General features: G+C 41.6%; 7 protein-coding genes across 7 annotated transcripts; 3 read left to right on the top strand and 4 right to left on the bottom strand.

Moving 5' to 3' along the window:
• Positions 1–63: 63 nt before the first annotated feature.
• Positions 64–1,076, bottom strand: IL334_007833 (uncharacterized protein; the record flags this gene model as incomplete). The annotated part of the gene is made up of 6 exons (XM_062939522.1): positions 64–124; positions 236–305; positions 410–535; positions 621–738; positions 816–833; positions 978–1,076. The coding sequence occupies 6 exons, from the start codon at positions 1,074–1,076 to the stop codon at positions 64–66; spliced, it is 492 nt and encodes a 163-aa protein (XP_062795573.1).
• Positions 1,077–2,927: 1,851 nt separating this feature from the next.
• On the top strand, positions 2,928–6,098 carry IL334_007832 (uncharacterized protein; the record flags this gene model as incomplete). The annotated part of the gene is made up of 20 exons (XM_062939521.1): positions 2,928–3,348; positions 3,399–3,469; positions 3,539–3,601; positions 3,671–3,692; positions 3,777–3,796; positions 3,858–3,905; positions 3,984–4,057; positions 4,126–4,170; positions 4,265–4,419; positions 4,522–4,715; positions 4,804–4,868; positions 4,934–4,949; positions 5,014–5,073; positions 5,136–5,250; positions 5,313–5,389; positions 5,454–5,522; positions 5,586–5,621; positions 5,695–5,720; positions 5,781–5,835; positions 5,931–6,098. The coding sequence occupies 20 exons, from the start codon at positions 2,928–2,930 to the stop codon at positions 6,096–6,098; spliced, it is 1,800 nt and encodes a 599-aa protein (XP_062795572.1).
• Positions 6,099–6,891: 793 nt separating this feature from the next.
• On the top strand, positions 6,892–8,045 carry IL334_007831 (uncharacterized protein; the record flags this gene model as incomplete). The annotated part of the gene is made up of 3 exons (XM_062939520.1): positions 6,892–7,607; positions 7,753–7,840; positions 7,941–8,045. 3 exons carry the CDS (start codon positions 6,892–6,894, stop codon positions 8,043–8,045), a joined length of 909 nt encoding a protein of 302 aa, XP_062795571.1.
• Positions 8,046–8,235: 190 nt separating this feature from the next.
• On the bottom strand, positions 8,236–9,000 carry IL334_007830 (uncharacterized protein; the record flags this gene model as incomplete). Its single annotated transcript, XM_062939519.1, has 4 exons — positions 8,236–8,330; positions 8,415–8,549; positions 8,635–8,682; positions 8,763–9,000. 4 exons carry the CDS (start codon positions 8,998–9,000, stop codon positions 8,236–8,238), a joined length of 516 nt encoding a protein of 171 aa, XP_062795570.1.
• A 1,123-nt stretch (positions 9,001–10,123) lies between these two features.
• IL334_007829 (uncharacterized protein) lies at positions 10,124–11,069 on the top strand (the record flags this gene model as incomplete). Its single annotated transcript, XM_062939518.1, has 3 exons — positions 10,124–10,458; positions 10,567–10,896; positions 10,955–11,069. The coding sequence occupies 3 exons, from the start codon at positions 10,124–10,126 to the stop codon at positions 11,067–11,069; spliced, it is 780 nt and encodes a 259-aa protein (XP_062795569.1).
• A 474-nt stretch (positions 11,070–11,543) lies between these two features.
• IL334_007828 (uncharacterized protein) lies at positions 11,544–12,751 on the bottom strand (the record flags this gene model as incomplete). Its single annotated transcript, XM_062939517.1, has 5 exons — positions 11,544–11,626; positions 11,682–11,687; positions 11,755–11,798; positions 11,892–12,215; positions 12,441–12,751. 5 exons carry the CDS (start codon positions 12,749–12,751, stop codon positions 11,544–11,546), a joined length of 768 nt encoding a protein of 255 aa, XP_062795568.1.
• Positions 12,752–13,103: 352 nt separating this feature from the next.
• IL334_007827 (uncharacterized protein) lies at positions 13,104–17,366 on the bottom strand (the record flags this gene model as incomplete). The annotated part of the gene is made up of 18 exons (XM_062939516.1): positions 13,104–13,847; positions 13,904–14,256; positions 14,310–14,430; positions 14,480–14,586; positions 14,650–14,808; positions 14,879–15,100; positions 15,168–15,261; positions 15,322–15,420; positions 15,490–15,704; positions 15,759–15,906; positions 15,955–16,145; positions 16,206–16,290; positions 16,351–16,419; positions 16,478–16,500; positions 16,556–16,576; positions 16,639–16,851; positions 16,934–17,075; positions 17,190–17,366. The coding sequence occupies 18 exons, from the start codon at positions 17,364–17,366 to the stop codon at positions 13,104–13,106; spliced, it is 3,183 nt and encodes a 1,060-aa protein (XP_062795567.1).
• Between the last annotated feature and the right edge of the window lie 1,049 nt (positions 17,367–18,415).

Genomic DNA, 18,415 nt, shown 5'->3' with positions numbered 1-18,415 from the left:
TGCATTGCATGAATAAGACCATTATTCACATTGAGCTTCGAACATATGGTTGATTGACTGCATTCAATTGCCCTTTTCAGTTTCAAGTGCGAGTAAATGCTTTTCTACGAATTTGATATGTTGACTGATTTTTGATGAATGATCCAGTGGAATTAGCTCGTTCTTGTACACTGCACAGATAGGATCGATTGCATGGGAGGTTTTATCGGTTCGAAGAAAAGAAAAAGTAACTCACTTTACATCTAAAGCTTTGTCACATACACCTCTTATAATACCTTTATCATCTATGAAGAAAGTTTCTCTACCTGTTTTGTTGTCAAAAACAGCGATTCAGTCTCTTGCGCGTGAGTTTCGAAAACAGATAGTACGCTTAGATAGGGTTTAAGGTAAACAACAAAAAAAAACGTACCAGGTGTCATACCTAAAAAGGCTTTTCCAACACCATACGTTTTTCTAGCTGAACCATCGGAATCTGACAAGATTGGATAAGGTAAATTGTATTGATCTGCAAAAGAAGATTGCTTTGTAGTTGCGTCTAAATTGATCCAGGAAATCATCGCTCAATGATAAGCATGAATAGGTTATTACATTTTATTTGGCCAATTGAGACTGAAACGTACCACTTGAAATACCGACAACTACCAAATTGGAATTCCGTTTAAAGACTATATTTTGAGTTTGGGCATCACGGAAGGAACATGCTTCTTTAGTACATCCAGGTGTGTTCGCAGCTGGGAACTGTGATATATCAATCACAATGAGCGAGTGCATTCCATTTTGATTTTCCAGTGAGATTGGGTGGTTTATTCACTCACAAAGAAGAGTGCTATAGGCTATAAAGCAATCACATATCTGATCAGCAAGATATTGCGACCACTGTCAAAGTCTTTGCTTGATCGTTGATCGTTAATCATTGAGTGATATTTCTCCAAAGCCCAAAGCCCAAAGCCCAAAGCCCAAAGCCTATTCGAACTCACCTTTTCTCCTATGGGTAATTTATATAGATCGCCTTTTGGTATATTTGGTAATTCTAATGAAGGAGCTTGTTTACCTATCAAATGTGAATCTTTAACCATTTCGCCGAATACTATATGAGGGGAAACCCTTTGAATTCCTTGGAAAGACAGAAGAAAGCTGGTCGGGATACTTGAACGTTGTGTGCGCAAGATTTAGACGATATTCGGAGGTGGATAAACGCGTCTTTGGTCAAAATATAATAGTTGAATAAACTGAAAAGAGATGGGATATTTTTTTTTCTAGATCGATCGAAATGCGAGTGTAGCTAGTGTCACGCTACGTTAGTTCTGCTTTGTCCAACTGATTTTGGTATGTTCATGAATAGTGTTCAATTCAAAATGTCAATAAATCAAAACGAGAACTTAACGAGTAGATTCAAACACCTCCACTCACGCATTAATATCAATTCCCTATTTCAGCAGACAACCATTTTGATCACTCTCTCTCTCTCTTTGGTCACTTCCCCCTAATGTCCCACCGCCCATTTCCCTGGCCGCTCCCCGTATAGTGGGCCGAAGGACAGTGGGTTTGATGAACAACACAAGATGCTTACTTGCACACGATGTTCACGCTAGTGATATAGCATGATATCGAGTCAAGTACATGTCATAAGCATATATCTATGGGCGCACTGTACCGATCGACCTGAACGTATTTATAGGCAACAATGCAATTTTGCAGTCTTTGCACCGTACCGTCTGTGAAGTGTCATTGTCAAAAGCTTAGGCTAGATGAGTTGAAATCAGCTTCTCAAAATGAAGATTCCCAGGTAATTCTTTGACATCGGATCAATCTGATGTTTTTCACGGACATAAAAGGGAGAGATCGATATTGATTGGGCAGGGACTAGGTCGATCATCTCCCATATCACATAGCACAAAGCAGCAGTAAAAAGCCAAGGGCACACGGGTGAGAGAATCAGGGTAGAATCTAGACTGGGGGAGCAAGTAGATCGAGAAAAGGAGTCCAAGGAGAACTGACACAACTTGGGGGTTCATATGCATAATATACGTTCATCAAAGAGGGGTAATCTTAAGCGAATGGCATACAAACGATTTCGAGTTTATCTGGTATCTAGTATACGCGTAGTATCTTGGAATTCGGCATGATGTATCGGCATCAAAACACATATCCTTTCAGCTCGCCACTGCTGGTATTGTTCTTTCGGCAAAAGCAGATCCCACAATCGAATGTGGTCTATTACGAGTATCCCATTAAAATATGACGTTACATGTAAACTCATAGAAGAGCACCTCTTCTGCTCTGCCGGACGTCCGGGGGAAAGACACAAGTACGAGTACTCGTATCAATCTTGGCAACTTTGGTTTACTTCTGGGGTTTTTGGCCGAAGTGGAACTGCGGATTCGACAGTGGAGGTCCCACTTATTGGAGCCTAATCTAATGTTCACGGGGGGACGCGCTTCGCAGAGAGTGGGGCCGGGATATCATCAACGATTCCACTTTTTAGATTTATATTTAAACTTCCAGAATGTTGAAAGCAAGAGCAGCTGACTCAAAGATTCTCAAGATGTTATTCGGATCAGAGCGTGAGATCCGAACTAGATATAAATTACAATCACTATCAACAACGTCATGGATCCCAGTGTGAATAATCTTGTGGAAAGTTTGGGACAAGACAAGAGAAAATCTCGTGACGACCTTATTGAGGTATACTCGTACGAATGAGCGACGTTGATCATCGACCATGCTTGAGATATAGAAGTTCCCCATCGTATAATAACCATTCTATTGTTCTCGCTCAAAGACTGAAGTGAATTGAGGGAATCGCTGCCGCTCAAATCGCTCACGATTACTACAATAAGTTTTGGTCACTTGTTATTCATCATCGCGCTACAACCTTTTACTCTTTGCTTGAACGTCTAATCAGCTGGACCAGGTGAAAATCCAAAATGGAGAAATCACAAAACCGATTTAACGAGAAATCGTCTTCGTATGACGTTCATAGACCAGAATTTAAACCTCACACTTCTGATTCACGGTTTCATGAACACATTGATACCTCGCCCAATTCACCTCAATTAGGAAATGGACATGGAAATAGCAATGGGGATGGTAGCGTGAACGAACATGAACATCCCCATCTATTCGCTAAAGGTTATGAAGAAGGTTTGGCAATGGGATCAGAAAGGAGAATGGGTATTGAAAAACGCTTGAAAATGAAATTGGATGCTAGATTTAGTGTATTGATCGTCATTTATAGTACGTCTTCAATCTCTCTTGCGGTTTTATCCTGCCTTTCCGGGTGTTCTGGTTTTTTGGTCTTGGGACGAAAAGGAGCTGATCAATACTCATTTGAACCTATCCAGTATTGTAAGTCATATCCCTACGATCTGATTTTACCCTAAGTCAAGGTGAATAAGTCATTAATCAAGTTTTGGATTACCTTAGAAACTATATCGATCGAAATAATGCAGCTGCAGCAAGACTTAAGGTGTGTGTGTATCTTACCATATTATCCCATGTGGATCAGTGATTCATAGCTAATACTGCAAGGAAATAGGGATTCGAAGCGGATTTACATTTATCAGATACCGAATTCCAAACTCTTTTATCTATTCTTTATGTGAGGAAGATTTTGCCGTGCAGATCACGAAAGGAAGTCAGGCTGATTCTTGGAATGAATAACACTCAGGTTGGGTATATCCTATTCCAAGGTTAGTCATCCTAACTGATTGATCTGGTGTTGCGAATAAAAAAACGATGATAAGGCTGATAACCCTTGCTCATCGATTAATCAGTCCCATCGAATATGCTTCTGGTATGTTATAATGCAGATTCCGAGGTGGTTCGATGTGGCTGATGAAGATGAGGAAATCCAGAACCGGATTGGAAGACCATCAATCTACCTTCCATGTGCCATGTTAGTAGTGAGTGTTCCAATACTTACAGAATTATAATGTATTCTCTGATGGTATGGTGGTGGCGGAGCTGACGCCTGTGATCAGTGGGGAATGATCAGTGTCTTGACTGGTATTACGAAGGACTTCACCGGAGCTCTACTTACTAGGCTTTTCTTGGGGTAAGCAGTTTACCCTTCGTGAGATTGTCCCTCTAGTATGTTTCTGACAAATGATCTGTTGGTCACAGAATGGTAGAGGCCGCTTTCTTACCAGGAGCATTGTTTATTCTAAGGTATGTCAGCTCCAATCTTCGCACTTCAAATGAAACTCTTTATCGATATATCATTGAGTGAACAAAGAGCTAATCCCGATGAATCGATCCTTAGCAAATGGTATAAGAAAGATGAACTCTCCTTGCGATATACACTCCTCTATTGTGGTAATTTGATTTCCAACGCATTTGGATCATTGATTGCAGCTGGTGTATTGGCGAATATGGATGGTAAAAAAGGTCATGCAGCTTGGCGATGGTTATTCTACAGTGAGTCTATTTTAAGCCATTTAGGAGATACACTTTCTTGTTTCATATCCAAGCCTGATCAAACTGACTGTATCTTGTTTATGTGACCTACAAACAAATCAGTTGAAGGAGCCTTAACAATGTTTTTCGCTTTGGTGGCTATACCAATGTTACCTGATTTCCCTCATAACACCAGACGGGGATTTACAGAAGAAGAATTAAAAGTCGCTCAATTGAGAATGTTGGAAGATACTGGTGAAATTGATTCGGATTCAACTGAAGAGAAATGGTTTACCGGTTTAGTAATGGCTCTCAAAGTGAATAACATATCATCGTTTCCCGAAGATCGGTCGCCTTTTTTTTGCCTCAAGTACTGTCCTGACGTGTCTTGTCGTTGTGTGATAGGACTGGAAAATCTATATTTTGATGTTGAGTTTGACTGCTTGTGTGACTGGATTATCATTCAACATGTAAGTCACATGTACCGTAAAAGCTCCAGGTCATCTGCTGACCAATTTGTCCACCTCAATTCTAGCTATTTCCCAACTTTGGTTCGTTCTCTTCACCTCATTGCGGAAAGACACTGAAATTCATGCTGATCTGACTTTGCTATAGACTAAAACGTTAGGATACGGTACGACCGAGACACTTCTCTTGGCTGCACCCCCTTGGGTTGTAAGTACATTGCACTTCATTTCTGTCATCGAGCCGCCATCGTTAATATAATCAATGCATAGTTCTCATGTATACTAGCCCTCATCAACTCTTGGCACTCTGATAGGACTCAAGAGAAGTTCTGGCATTCCACATGGCCACTATTGATGGGTATAATGGGATTCATCATCTCGATGGGCAAGTTCATCCTCCTCGAGCAAGTCGTAAAGTCGCTCCGTTGACCGACTCAGATGATCTAGCAACTAAACCAACCAACAAAGCAGCAAGATACGTAGCTTTGTTCTTCCAAGCTGGATCTTATGCTGGTTATATCATTGTGGGTGTATTGATCAAATCAGTTTGTCGTTACTGCCGAAACTGAGATATCGCGATAAGAATAGATGTACACCTGGATGAGTAGTTCTTTCCCTCGTCCACCGGCTAAAAGAGCTGTAGCACTTGCTTTCATGGTGAGTAGCCAGTTTAACAAACTGGCATGTATATCGATTGATGCCTACCTCATACGGTAATAGAATGCTCTTTCACAAACTGGTAACATTGCAGGAAGTGTAAGTGTAATTCTAGGCGGTAATTACCACAGTGTCCATTCGCTGACGAAATGCTGTATGAATTTTACTGCAGTACGTTTGGCCAGCAAAATATGGACCGTAAGCTGTACAGTAGTCGAGAAATCCATAATTTCTGATTTCTCACATTACTCACCATAGTACATATATCAAATCATACGGTATAGTTTTGGCAATGTTCGGCACTACTATTCTGGTGAGTTTTCCTTCGGCCACTAATTGCATCAAGAAGATATGATGATGAAGGTAGGATGATCGTGAGAGGAGAGCTGATTGATTTGGCAATTTCAGCTCAACATATACTTCCGGCAAATCCTGATCAACGCTAATCGAAAATTAGAAGAAGGGGAAAGGGCTTTCGATGAACATGGAGATACAGCTGCACAAGCTGCTAAACTCGAGAACACTACTGTCAAAGATGCTCAACAGATGCAAAGAGGATTCAGGTTCTTGATCTGAGCAAAGACACTGTATGATGATAGTAGTGTGTAAAGACATAGGTCGACAGTTATCGGTCGATGTCGCGTACTTGGGACGAGGGGAGAACATGGAAGAAGGAATATATCAATTCAATATAATTATCTAATTTGAGCGTTTCAGATATGCATACTATATTTCCCGAGTGGGTGATGAAAGCGTTGGCAATGACTTTATCTCCAGATGCGGCCCATATGGAGTGGATGATGGTGATGGTGATCAATGCGTGGTTGAGTGGTGATGTTTTCCTTCGTTCCTGAGCTGACACTTTTGGAATGGTGAGAATAGTCAAGTGCGGGGGGGAATGAGCTTTGATCGCCACACACACACACACACACACATACTACCCTTCATCCCGTCTTTCATCTATAGTATTTCCACTCCAGATCACACTTCACTTCGCAATCTCATCCAAAGGAAGGGGGAAACACCGGTTCCTTTGACATTTCAGATACTAGTCACTTTCATCACTGCTGGTCCGAGTGTGAGTGGATGCTGAAGGGAGTGGATTGAGATGTGAATGGTGAATGGTGAATAGGTGCTGAAGGCACATTAACAATTTGAGATATATATGGTATCCCATTGATCTGATACCTCTCCTTTCCTTTTTCAATCATCAAGGCGAAATCAATCCAAGTAACGAAAAACAAAAAAGATCATTGTGATTTGACAATATCGTAAAAAGTCTCATACGAAACACGATTTCTCAGAAAACCTTATTGTCCTTTTTTGATAACAATATCGTCCCATCACTCCGCTACAGAAAACTATAAGAATGTCCAGACCTACTACACCTGTTCGACCACCTAGGTCCGAAAGGCGATTAACCCAAGAATCGATTCATACAACCACAAACACAACAGCAACAACAGCAAATGATGAATCAGTCGTGATTCCACCTATCCCTTCTTCTCTTATCACTTCATCATCCTCAATAAAAGCTCAAAATGATGACGAACCTCAAATTCTTCCTTCTACACCGAAATTATCAAATAGGAAATCCACCTGTTCAATCAGACGAAAACCTGTTCCCCATTCAGATGAGTTGACACCCGAATACACATCATCATCATCATCCACTTCCAAAGTTACTGAACAGTCTGTGCCATCCAGCTCGACAATATCATCTATAGATGCTGAACCACCAAGATACCTCTTACCCGTCGATCCACCAGTTTTATCTTCCACTCCAAATGCACCTTTCCCTACTGCCGGCGGACAAGATGAAGACCATCGAGGTGACTCAGTCGACTTCTCAGCTTCAAGACCACCTTCATACATCCATCAAAATAATCACGATATCCATCATCACGCAGAGCACTTTGATCCGACGTTGGGATTAGGAGAAGGGAATGCTGACCGGGGACTACGATCAACAGATGAATTACCTCGATATGCAGAAGAGACTCAAACTGAACCTAAGACATTAGCTAGAGCATTATGGAAATGGGGTTTCCTTTGTCCTTTATTGTGGTTGATTGGCATGTGCATGTGAGTATAGTATATATTTCAGTCAATCCACATACCTTCACTCCCTTTGATTTCGTTTTTCTCCACACTATCTTTAGTCAGAGGGGTGAGACGAAGAAAGGACGAAGGGGGACTCATACTGACCTCAAAGGTGTTCTTGATACAGTTTATGGATCCCTTTAAAACCTATTGAGGAAGAAGGTGATCCTGAAAAAGCACAAAAATTAGAAGAGATGATTGTCATCCTAAGGAAGGTAAGTTAATCCCTTACTCAGACGTCTCCTGTTTCTGCAGTGTATGAAGGTCGTAATCCCAATTCACCTCAGCTTGAGTGCTTGGCTGACTTTCGTGAAGACCGAGCTCAAATACGCCAAAAGATGCGCTTGGGCTTGTCTCGGATTTTCTGTCTTCCTCATAGCCATCATCGTGATAGGCACCGTACTCTCCGTGCGACTGTAACCAGATCCTTGCTTGAGTTCAAGTCAGATTAAAAAACCTTTTTCAGTAATAATTTGTTCGTTTTCTGGGATCTCGTGGTCTCGTAGTCTCGTGGTAATTCAGACATCAGATGCATTTCTTTATCAAATTCCAACCATTATGATTACTCGCTATATCCTCACTGACACTGTTCGACTTCATCAACTCCGCTCTAGAATTGGGCAAGGTACCCGTTAAAAGGAGGTCGATCAAGGGTTTTCCCATTGACAGTTGCTGGTTCTGAAGGTACAACGACACCAACGAATCCTAGTAACCACAAACGGTCTTGGTCAGTCGTGTAGTTTCCTTTCCGACTGCTTGACCTGGATATGACAGGATCGTTCAACTTACTAGCCCATTCATCGGTATTGTTGTTCCAGGCGTGAATGTTAGCAGCTTGGACGACTGCATCGCCGACTTTGACGATTTTCGTTTGACCATCGGGAAGGATCAGTTCAAGTTCACCGTGAGTTACGATAACGTAGTCTGTGAGATGATGATACCTTGTATTAGCTGAATTGGGTTCAAGGCTACTGACGACCTAATTCAGGTCATGAGGAGAAAGACTCACCGAACGTGTTGGTATAGTGTTGTGCACCTTTATATTGAGGTGGGATATCTATCGTTTTCCATCCACGTGTCAGCTTCGATTTCCGTTGTAACCAATCTGGAAGGATGGAATGAGGAAAGGAAACTTACCAACCCATCTAAGGGAAGTTTGATCATCATGACTGATTTTACCGACCGGCCTATTCTCAGCCCATTCGAGAGCCTTATTGGGCTTCCCAATGGCATCAGGCTGGATGTAGCCTACGAAAGCTTTGAGATGTTCATCGTTGGTAGGGTATGGGGTAGTCTCATCTAAGATGACTTGTTCTCCTGTTGACGAGTGGACAGTCAATAGTCGTCGAGGAGCCGGAAGGGGTGTAGCTGGCATTATGTGGGGATTGAAGTCTGATGCAAGGTGTGAGTATGAGGGTGATGCAAAATAAGTCTCGCTTTTGAATTGAATAATATGGGATTAAGTTTCGACTGCGCTGTTGTTTTGTGAGTGTATGGGAAGAACAACTATTTCCATCTTTCATCAAGCTGTTTATATACATATTTTTCCTCATCCTCCACGGCATGACCATCAATATCGAGTGTCTAAGCATCAAATATCAGACATCGGCCTTGCCTGTTCAATGTATTGTGTCAAGATCATTGGTTGCACCTCGGCCATGAAAATGCAAAGATAGTCACGAAGAACATGAAAATGGCAGGCTGAAGTGGACTTGAATTACTTAATCTCCTCCACTTTATGATATCATCATCAGTAGGAACAAAGGCGGACATGACCGATACAAGTGGACAAGTGGAGAGAAGGGGAATCGATGATTAACGATGAGTGGAATGATGAATAAGCTTTAGTAAACCTCCACTTTGCTCCGCTATCCCATCTTTCATTCCAAAATAGAATGTAACACTTCCAACACATCATGAGATGAGGACTTGACGATCTTGGGTCAATTTCGTGGAAAGGTCTCAGCTTCAACTGATTTCCATAGTCGTGGTCAGGAATATCGTCGCTCTCCGTTGTGAGGGTCGGACTAGATTATCTTTATGCACCGTACGAGATTGTACAAGGCTTTCTTGTATATGCCACAGCCAATATCCAATGATGATAGCGGACCACTCGCTGATTCCTTTCCGACCAATTTTAGCAAGAGCATTGTGAGCTAGACAGCATAAATGGAAACCTGCGAGCTGGTAAGTTTCGTGATTGAGTCGTTTCAGTCATTTATCTATCCTTTATACCAAACCTCCATATTTGTTCCTTTCTAGGCTTTCCTTTAGACCCCAAAAGTCATTATCTCCCAAAATGGAGATGCCATACTTAGCACTGATAATTGACTCGTACTGTATTAAGACTTATACCTGGTATTTTTATACGTATACTTTCTTCACAGCGATATTACCCTAACATTGTACGAGATCAAAACAACATACAATACAGTAAAAGTAAAGAAAAGGTCTAAACAAAATTAGGCAAACGATAGTCCACATTACGTTTAATCAACATGAGCCGTCATAGTAAACAACGATCGTCCAGACCATCCCGTTCACAATCACAATGCCAACCTAGATCACGATCAAGAGGTCAACGTTATAATTATGATCCAAGAGATTATTATAAATCATATAGAAAAGGATGTAATCCATTATTCTGCTGTAAATGTGCATTTGGTGGTCCAACTTTACAAAGTTTATTTCTGTTGTTTGTACCTTTTTCAATCTCAATATTATGTTTCTTAGTAGGATTTTATACATTACCGATGTGGAAATATAACGATTCCACACAAGGTTCAATTGGTATTTCAGCTCAAGGATATACTGTAGATAATCAAGATTCTGGGTGAGTATTCAGAATCGAATGAATATTCTCCAACTTCTTTTGTCATAGAGAGCTAATCACAAATCTTCATCTCCTATTCCTGTCTCATGGTTCGCCCACCCACCCTAGAATCCGAAAATTCCTCTATGAGACACCCTGGCCAGCACCAATCGATGGAATCCCCTTACTCCTCTTATTCCACTTCATCCTTTCTATACTACTTTTGACTTATCTGGTCTTCATCATTTCCGTATGTATCTACGCGATAGCTCATCGAAGATCCAAAGAAAGAAAAAGAGACGAATGGGCAAAAGTCGTTCGTAAACCTAAAGGATGGGAAAGAGCGATTACGATTCTTTTGACGCTTGCCACTGGAGTGATCTTAGTACTAGATAATACCGTTTGGGGAATCGCAAGAAGTAAGGGATACAATCTGAATCCTGATATCTTGGGTTATTTGTGAGTGCAACTCTGTATGATATGACAAGACGTTAGTGACAGAGCCGATGTTTATCAGTGTTAATATCGTCGGCTTGCTACTCTGGGTACTTTGGGTGATACTCCAAGGGGCAGCAACTCATGACAGGGAAGAGTATTACGTCCAAGGAGGAGGTAGAGTATACGCTAGATAATGGTCATTCGCTGATGAAGTACGCGGGCAGGATCAGCAGGGGATACAGATATCACAGATATGAAGATGTTATGCTTAGCAGTTGAGGATAGCAGATCACCGGTTTTAACGATATATCGGAGATTGCGCGTGTGCACGCAATGTATATAGACGGTTGTTAGTGACCTTGAACCAAATGCCTGAATGTGTGGAATTCATAGTTGCATGGGGACATACCGCTTCACTTTTATCTGTACACCTCTTCATCCACCTGATAATGATCCCGGCATAATCTGGAAGTATGAAATGAGGTTACTCAGCGAATGACAAAAGGGGATACAGGGGGAAATATGAAGCACTAGTCAATGACTTAGAGTTATTCACGCTGCGTTAATGATTTGTTTGAAGTCGGAATAGCTGAAGGAAATACACGTGAACGTTTGTTACGGTTGAATTGATAGGTAGGAAAGTAAAACCGTGTGTGTTATGGCTGCACCTAGTCTTCCTTATCCGCATCAAACTTGTGTTTTCCCATTCTCTCGTATTCCGTTACTCCTCGGCCTGATCCTGTGACTCCAACTATTTTGTACGAGGATTAGCATTGACACAAAGAATATAGAAAGAATAAGCGTACCTCGACCTGTCGAGGAGAAGAGTTCTGTCAGCTGCGGATACACGATGAATATATCGAGAAGAAAATTGCTCACCAAATGGATTATCGGGTGTTCTGAATACTGATTTTCCTTCGAGCCTATTTGTGCAAACGAGCAGATCAGCATCAAAGAGGAGTCTTCCAGAGTTTGAAAAAGTAGGAGGAGACCCCAGAGGGAAGGGATGGACATACCCTGATATATGTATACCTTTCTTGTGAGCTTTTTTACCGAATTTTTCCCAAGCGTTTTTTTTATCTTTGATTTCATCAGCTTTTTGTTTTTGGTTTTCGACCCATTTTTCGCCCTTCTTCTTCTTTTTCTCTTTTTCCCTTTCTGTCAGATCTTCCTGTTTCCTTTTATCGCTCGCTGGGACTGGAGTTGGTATGGGCGCGCTCGGATCGTGGGGTCTCAAGGATGATAGAGGGACATTTGTAGATGTCGTATATCCTTTAAATGTTATTGTATATAAATGTTGTTCAGATGATCCGATCACTGCGTTGATCTTTGCTGGATACCTACATGGGTAAGAAGGGAAAACCGGCATCAGCTCGTGCAGATTTAATTTGATATAGCATCAAGAAGGTAATCCGATTCTACTTCGAACCCCTTCCTCTGATACGATGTTTCGTCTGAAGAAATCACACTTTGAATGAAATGATATACGGCTATTACGTCTTGATACATGAAATCCCAAGCACTTCTTCCTGAGAGCCTGAACCATAAGGACGGCTTAAACTTACCATTTTCCATCTTTGTATTTGGCCATACAATCCATTCCTGCTTTATATTGACTATCATCTTTACCTTTCCCTTTCGCTGTAGATGTTGTCGCTGTCGATGTCGATGTCGAGGAAGGTTTACTACCACTTGTTTGTACGTTATTCGAGGATGATGTGGTAGGATTACTCATACCCATAGCTTGTTGAGTCAAATCTATCAATTCAACCAACTCCGTTTTGAGTGTTGTCAACCCTTCATTATTAGGATCAGTCTCCAATTGTAGATTGACATATGCTAATTGATCTTTATACGTCGATAACTCAGCTTCCATTTTGACTAGTTGCTCTTCGCCTCGATCGTAATGTGATGTTGGTGTCTTTTGTTGATTTGGGATTCAGAGAGAATTAAGACGACAACAATGAAAGCAAAGAAAGCAAGAAAAAGAACAAGATGGAAGAGATCAAAGATATCATTCATCGAATGCACAACACTTCCTCAACCTCAAGTGGCGTAAACTAATTACGTAATCTAATTCGCCAGATACATTTTTCGTATATTCAGCATTATATTCGTCCATGCATTGATGTCGTATACCCTCATATCTGATCGTTCGTTTTGTATATAAAGTATGGACGTTTGGATCAATGTATACACTCCCAGCGACCAGCGCCTTCTCCCCTTACTTACCAACCATGCCCTTGACCTTGACCTTGATTCCTTCTTTCGTTATTACCATTATCCCAGCCTCGTGCATATCGATCTTGATCTTGACTTGTATTACTGAACGATCTCTGCGGTAAAGGTCTTGGTCCACTTGAATGAGTAGGTTGATTATATCCTCTTTCGGATCTATCTTCATCACCTTGATCCCATCTTGTCTGTCCTACCCCAACCCCGATGTCAGAATCTGAATTACCTGAAGCGGTTCTTCTCATTGTCGGTGGTGTGTATCCTATTGGTGGTTGAGTATAAGCACTAGGTGGATAAGGTACATTTGAATAAGGTGGGACATCATATGACATGGAGGAATATTGTTGATTTTCCAATAAAGGTGATGATGCCACTATATCAGTTTCTGACAAGTTTCCACTTCGGTGATTTAACGGGTATGGTCGACTATTCGATCGTTTGGGTTGTGATTTGGCTAACGATTGATACTCTTCGGATCGATCTCGACTTTGCGCTAACAGGTAATCTGTTGAAGGGTTGTCCATAGGTAAGTTATGTGTAGATCCCATGTTGGGTAAGGGGTATTGCCCGTATTCATTTGTCATTAATCCAGGTGAAGGTGCAGTAGACGATAGTTCGCTTTTACCACCTCCAAATCCACCAAGCATTTCAGTGGATGCGATTGATCTTGCATCCCAGTCGGCTTGATGAGCAACATCCGCAGGTCCATCTCTGTTTGGATCGTATTCGAGATTTTCCTATAATCATGATGTGAAATCAGTAAACGAATCTGTCAAGTCGACCAGACACTCACTTCTCTGACAGCTTTGATCACCACACCATCATGCTCATGTTTGCCGGCGAACCATGGATATGCACTGAGCACTTCTCTAGCAAGGGCTTCTTGACTTTTGTGAACCATGACAGTGAACAGTTTATCTTGTTGTAAAGCGGGATGCAAGAATCTTTTCTCCATCTCGGAATGTCTTGTCCTCTTTTCCGACATTGAGTATATCCTTTCTTGCTCAAGTTCTTGTTGAGTGGGTTCGAAGTATCGGAATTTGCTCTCGATTGTACGGGAGATGTAAATTTTGAAACCGATGATGATGAAAACCGGAGGAGCAGCGGCCACACTATCCAGCCATCGCGATCGAATAAGTCCGGTGGCTGAGAGAGGTCAGCCCTGACAGCCGATGACTGATGATCCCTTACACACTCACTCAACACCATCAGAAGCTGCATAAGGACACAGCAAGCCAAAAGTCGGTTGACGTAGACGTTCCACATCCGGCCACCACTTTCAGCTCGAGATATATAGACGTAGAGCAGTTGGTATTTGTACTGTGCTTCTTATCAGCACTGAAATCATATGATTCTCGCGATTACTCACTACTATGGAAGAAAACCAGAATACAGCACAAGCACCGATTGCAACTAATGGAGCCAATGGTGCGTATATCATTCCTACCGCGCAGACGAACAACAAATTGACAATGACTATGATAACGACAGTCAGTCTTCATCCTATGGAGAATTCCAGGCAGCACCTTTCAAGCTCACTGATGGCATATTCAAAGTAACCAGGCTTAGTCATATCTCTGATACTTCTGGGGGTATGTGAGAACATGAACCTCCGTAAGGATACCATGGCGAGTTTAATCAATTGGATTAGTTCGAAAATGACCAAAAATCCTCGAAGTGGCAACCAAGTGAGCCAATCTATCACCAGCACGATATCATTAGTCTTCCGATTCAAGGGCTCGAAATATGCAATGACGACTTTACTCACAAGTAGATTGTTGAACATATGTACCTTGGATCTTATCAGGGATATCTTCGAAGCTTTTGAAAATCTCTTTCACACTCTGATGTTTGCCAACCTGAACGATAACTGTGGCAACAGCTGTGTAGACTACACTCAATAACGAATAGATGACTAAATTACAGATGATCATGAAGAAGAAGTATCTGGCGGTCACTGCTCGATCCAACCGCGAGCGGGTGGTAGCGCCTAATAGGACATGGAGGCTTATAAGCTGATATTCAATAGCTTCAATCGAAGGGGATAGAAAGCTTACCTTGATATTTACTGATTCGGCGCATGATGTAAGGAAGGAAGTAACCAAAACCTGCTGAGATAACAGAAGGCAAGATACCGGAAACAAGGGAGAACTGATGATCCTTCATCAGCTTCACCGTCCCACGTGTGGAGATCATGCTGGCGCAACTCACAGTCCAATTACCCCATCCTCCAGCGTTCTTCCAGGTATCTAAAAATGCAACCCAAACTGTCAAGGAACTCAAATTCGCCAATAGAGAAACAACGAGCAGCTACCAATCCATCACGATTTCGATCAGCTTTTAGATCTTTCCGATGTTATGCCTATATTCGACACTCACGGGTACGGTATAGAAGAAACAGATAGTTCCAATAAAGATGAATCCGAATGTCCTTCTAGATCCGATCTCTGCAGAATCTTTCGAGATGTTTTGCCAAACGATATCTTGGGGCATAGGAGCAAGTTGAAGCTGGGCGCCGTGCAGTTCCTTGAGCCTTCCTTGATGAGCTCGAGCGATTCGATGAGCTTCAGCGATGGTTTTAAAGGTGACGAATCCTGTAGTTACATCAATATCGAACCCATACCTCTTTACCTTTTTAAATAACATACCGTAGTTTTCACCCTCAATCCTCTGGGCGTTCTGTCCTTTCTTCCTAGCATGTCGTTCTTTCCTCAAGAGAGAATCAATCGCTTGTCTCTTGACGTCTATTTTGTCACGAAGAAACTTGATCTCTTTGGCATGATAATCAATAGCGTCCTGTTCTTCTGTTCAGCTTGGTTCGATCTCATTGAATGGACAACTGACCTTCTTTGTTCCACCACACATTCCCAAGAATGCGCCTTTCCGAATGGTAGGTCGGGTCTTGGCTGTGACTCCGCCTTTTAGATATTTCACCAGATGTTCTTCGATTTCTGTAACTGCTTTGTTATGATCTTCAACCATCTCGGGGAAGTCTTCAAGACGTCGTCCAATAGAAGTGCAGTCGATCTCTGGGCCTATGTATAATAACGCTCAAATGAGTAACAAACAAGGAAAGTATAAAAGACATGACGCACCAATCTTGATACCATCCACTTTGAGCAATCCCATCAAAGCTACAAGACCTTCGTCGCTGCGATAATCTTTTCTTACTTGAGTGACCTATGAAGAACGAATGAGCTCGTCCTTTCTTCTCGTTCCCAAAGATGGTCCTCGGCTTACCATCAGAGTTCTGGAGTAAATCTTTGTCTGGTATGCAGGAGATCTGAACCACTTTGTCCGAAGCAGGATCTACAGGAATTCTGATCAGCACATAACATTCTATATGATCACCTTTCACTGATCTCACCATTGCATGCCAATTCCTCCAAACTGGATCAGAGTTAGCTGAAATATCACTTGACACGCACAAAAGGGAACAACTTACCAAAGTACATGACTATGGCATCTGTCGGATTTCATGGTTTATCAGCTTCATTCTCGTCACTAGTAAACGAGAAAGTTCCTCACTGATCAGATAAGTAGCAGCTAAAGCAGGCCACATCCAAGCACCCTTGACATTCTGTATAGTCAATAAACTCAAAGCATTTCTATTCTGGCTATTCACGTATTTCAAGTTATATATGATATTCAAGACTAACAAAGCGACACCCAAGACTGAAATACAAGAGAAGATATTTCTGAGCATTCGTAGAAATCTCAAAAAAGTAGTCGCATCCAGACCTAATCGTGTCTTGTCAATCAGTATAAATTCTTCTGTCTGAAAAGTACACTAAAGATAGAGGAAGAAGGAAGTTGGACGTACCGATATTCGATATCATTTGTTCCTCTTTCAACCTTATAACAGGACTAAACCAGGCAAAGAAGCCATTCGATATAGGTGGGGGTGGGGGTTCATAATCTGGGTCATCTGAGGGATCTGATGGTTCAGGCAACTGATATTTTATCTATACCAAAGTAGTATGAATGATCAGTTCATTCCACATCGGGATACTTAAGTGATAAGCCAAAGTGCAGAGCGAAGAGATGAACGCATGTAGATGACGAAATCGAATACTCACTTTTGGAGCATAAACTTTCTTTTCTCTTGGTCTAAAAAAACTGAATCCTAATATAGTAGCTAAAGATATGGCGGTCATTAAACCTATTTGTGATCCTACAGCTTTCACTGATACGGAAGACAATGATGCGTTTTGTGACGCTACTAATGAGTTGACAGCATCTTCAACAGCTGACATGTTGGTATGGTGTTTTCTTTGCCTTGATAGGCGATGTGATTTTTCAGTTTTGGATAGTGATTTGACAAAAATTGGGTATAAGGTGATAAGGACAAAATGTGTTGGATTTGGTTACGTTGATTCAGATTGAAATGATGGTGTGACCGTTCAATAATGATGTCGAAGGGTACGTTTCGTTGTGATTCTCATAGGTTTATGGTATATCAATGAAAAGAATGAAAGTGACACAAAAGACTCTTGTCGGATTGGAAACAATAAGGTAGTTTATCGTGTGAAGTGAATGATGTAACCACTTTTTACTTTGATAAGGGTTCGAAGTTTTGTATCGTTTCAGAATACACCTCGTTCAAATCCTTTGGAATTTGCCTTTCTTTGTATGATGCTGAGAACAAGGAATCATGGGAAGACTGGTTGCATAAAGGTGGTTCAACTCTATATATCCCCTTGAATCACCCTCAAAATACATGTCTCATGTCTCATCGAATCAATACCTATTCCAAGTGACGCCATTACTTACACCTGCGCGGAAACTTCTTTCACCACCTGGTTTTTATCTTTTTTGTTATCTTTTTCACCACTGGTGTCGCGGGAAGTCTCAATACGCGTTTCCCGTTTGCGTTGCTCGCTCCTTTTCCCAACCCCTCGCTGTCTCTCACTCAGACAGCGACAATACACAATTAATTGCATCATGATTTTCCCCTCATGTCGTTCATTCACAGTCACCCGTGTACAACCGCAGGTGGAAGCGAGATGAAAATCCATAAAGTCCAGAATCAGGTAAAGGATATATTTTTAGGGTCAACGAGTATTTCTATCATAATTCAAGGGGCTGTGCAGATCTTTTTGTACTGTGAAACACAGCCCCCCCGCATTTCCAACCTCCACTCATACATCACAGAAACCATTCATGGGAATTGTCACGATATAACGATTTTACTTGGCAGGCGTACACCTTCATGCATCTCGCCGGTTTGAATGATCTCTGGTGGCCGGTTCCCATTTTTTGCTTCTAGCATATACGTCTAGATATTATAATTACGTTTCATCCT

The sequence above is a fragment of the Kwoniella shivajii genome, chromosome 11 (assembly GCF_035658355.1).
Source record: "Kwoniella shivajii chromosome 11, complete sequence".
Taxonomy (NCBI): domain Eukaryota; kingdom Fungi; phylum Basidiomycota; class Tremellomycetes; order Tremellales; family Cryptococcaceae; genus Kwoniella; species Kwoniella shivajii.
This window is presented reverse-complemented; position numbering and strand designations above follow the sequence as displayed.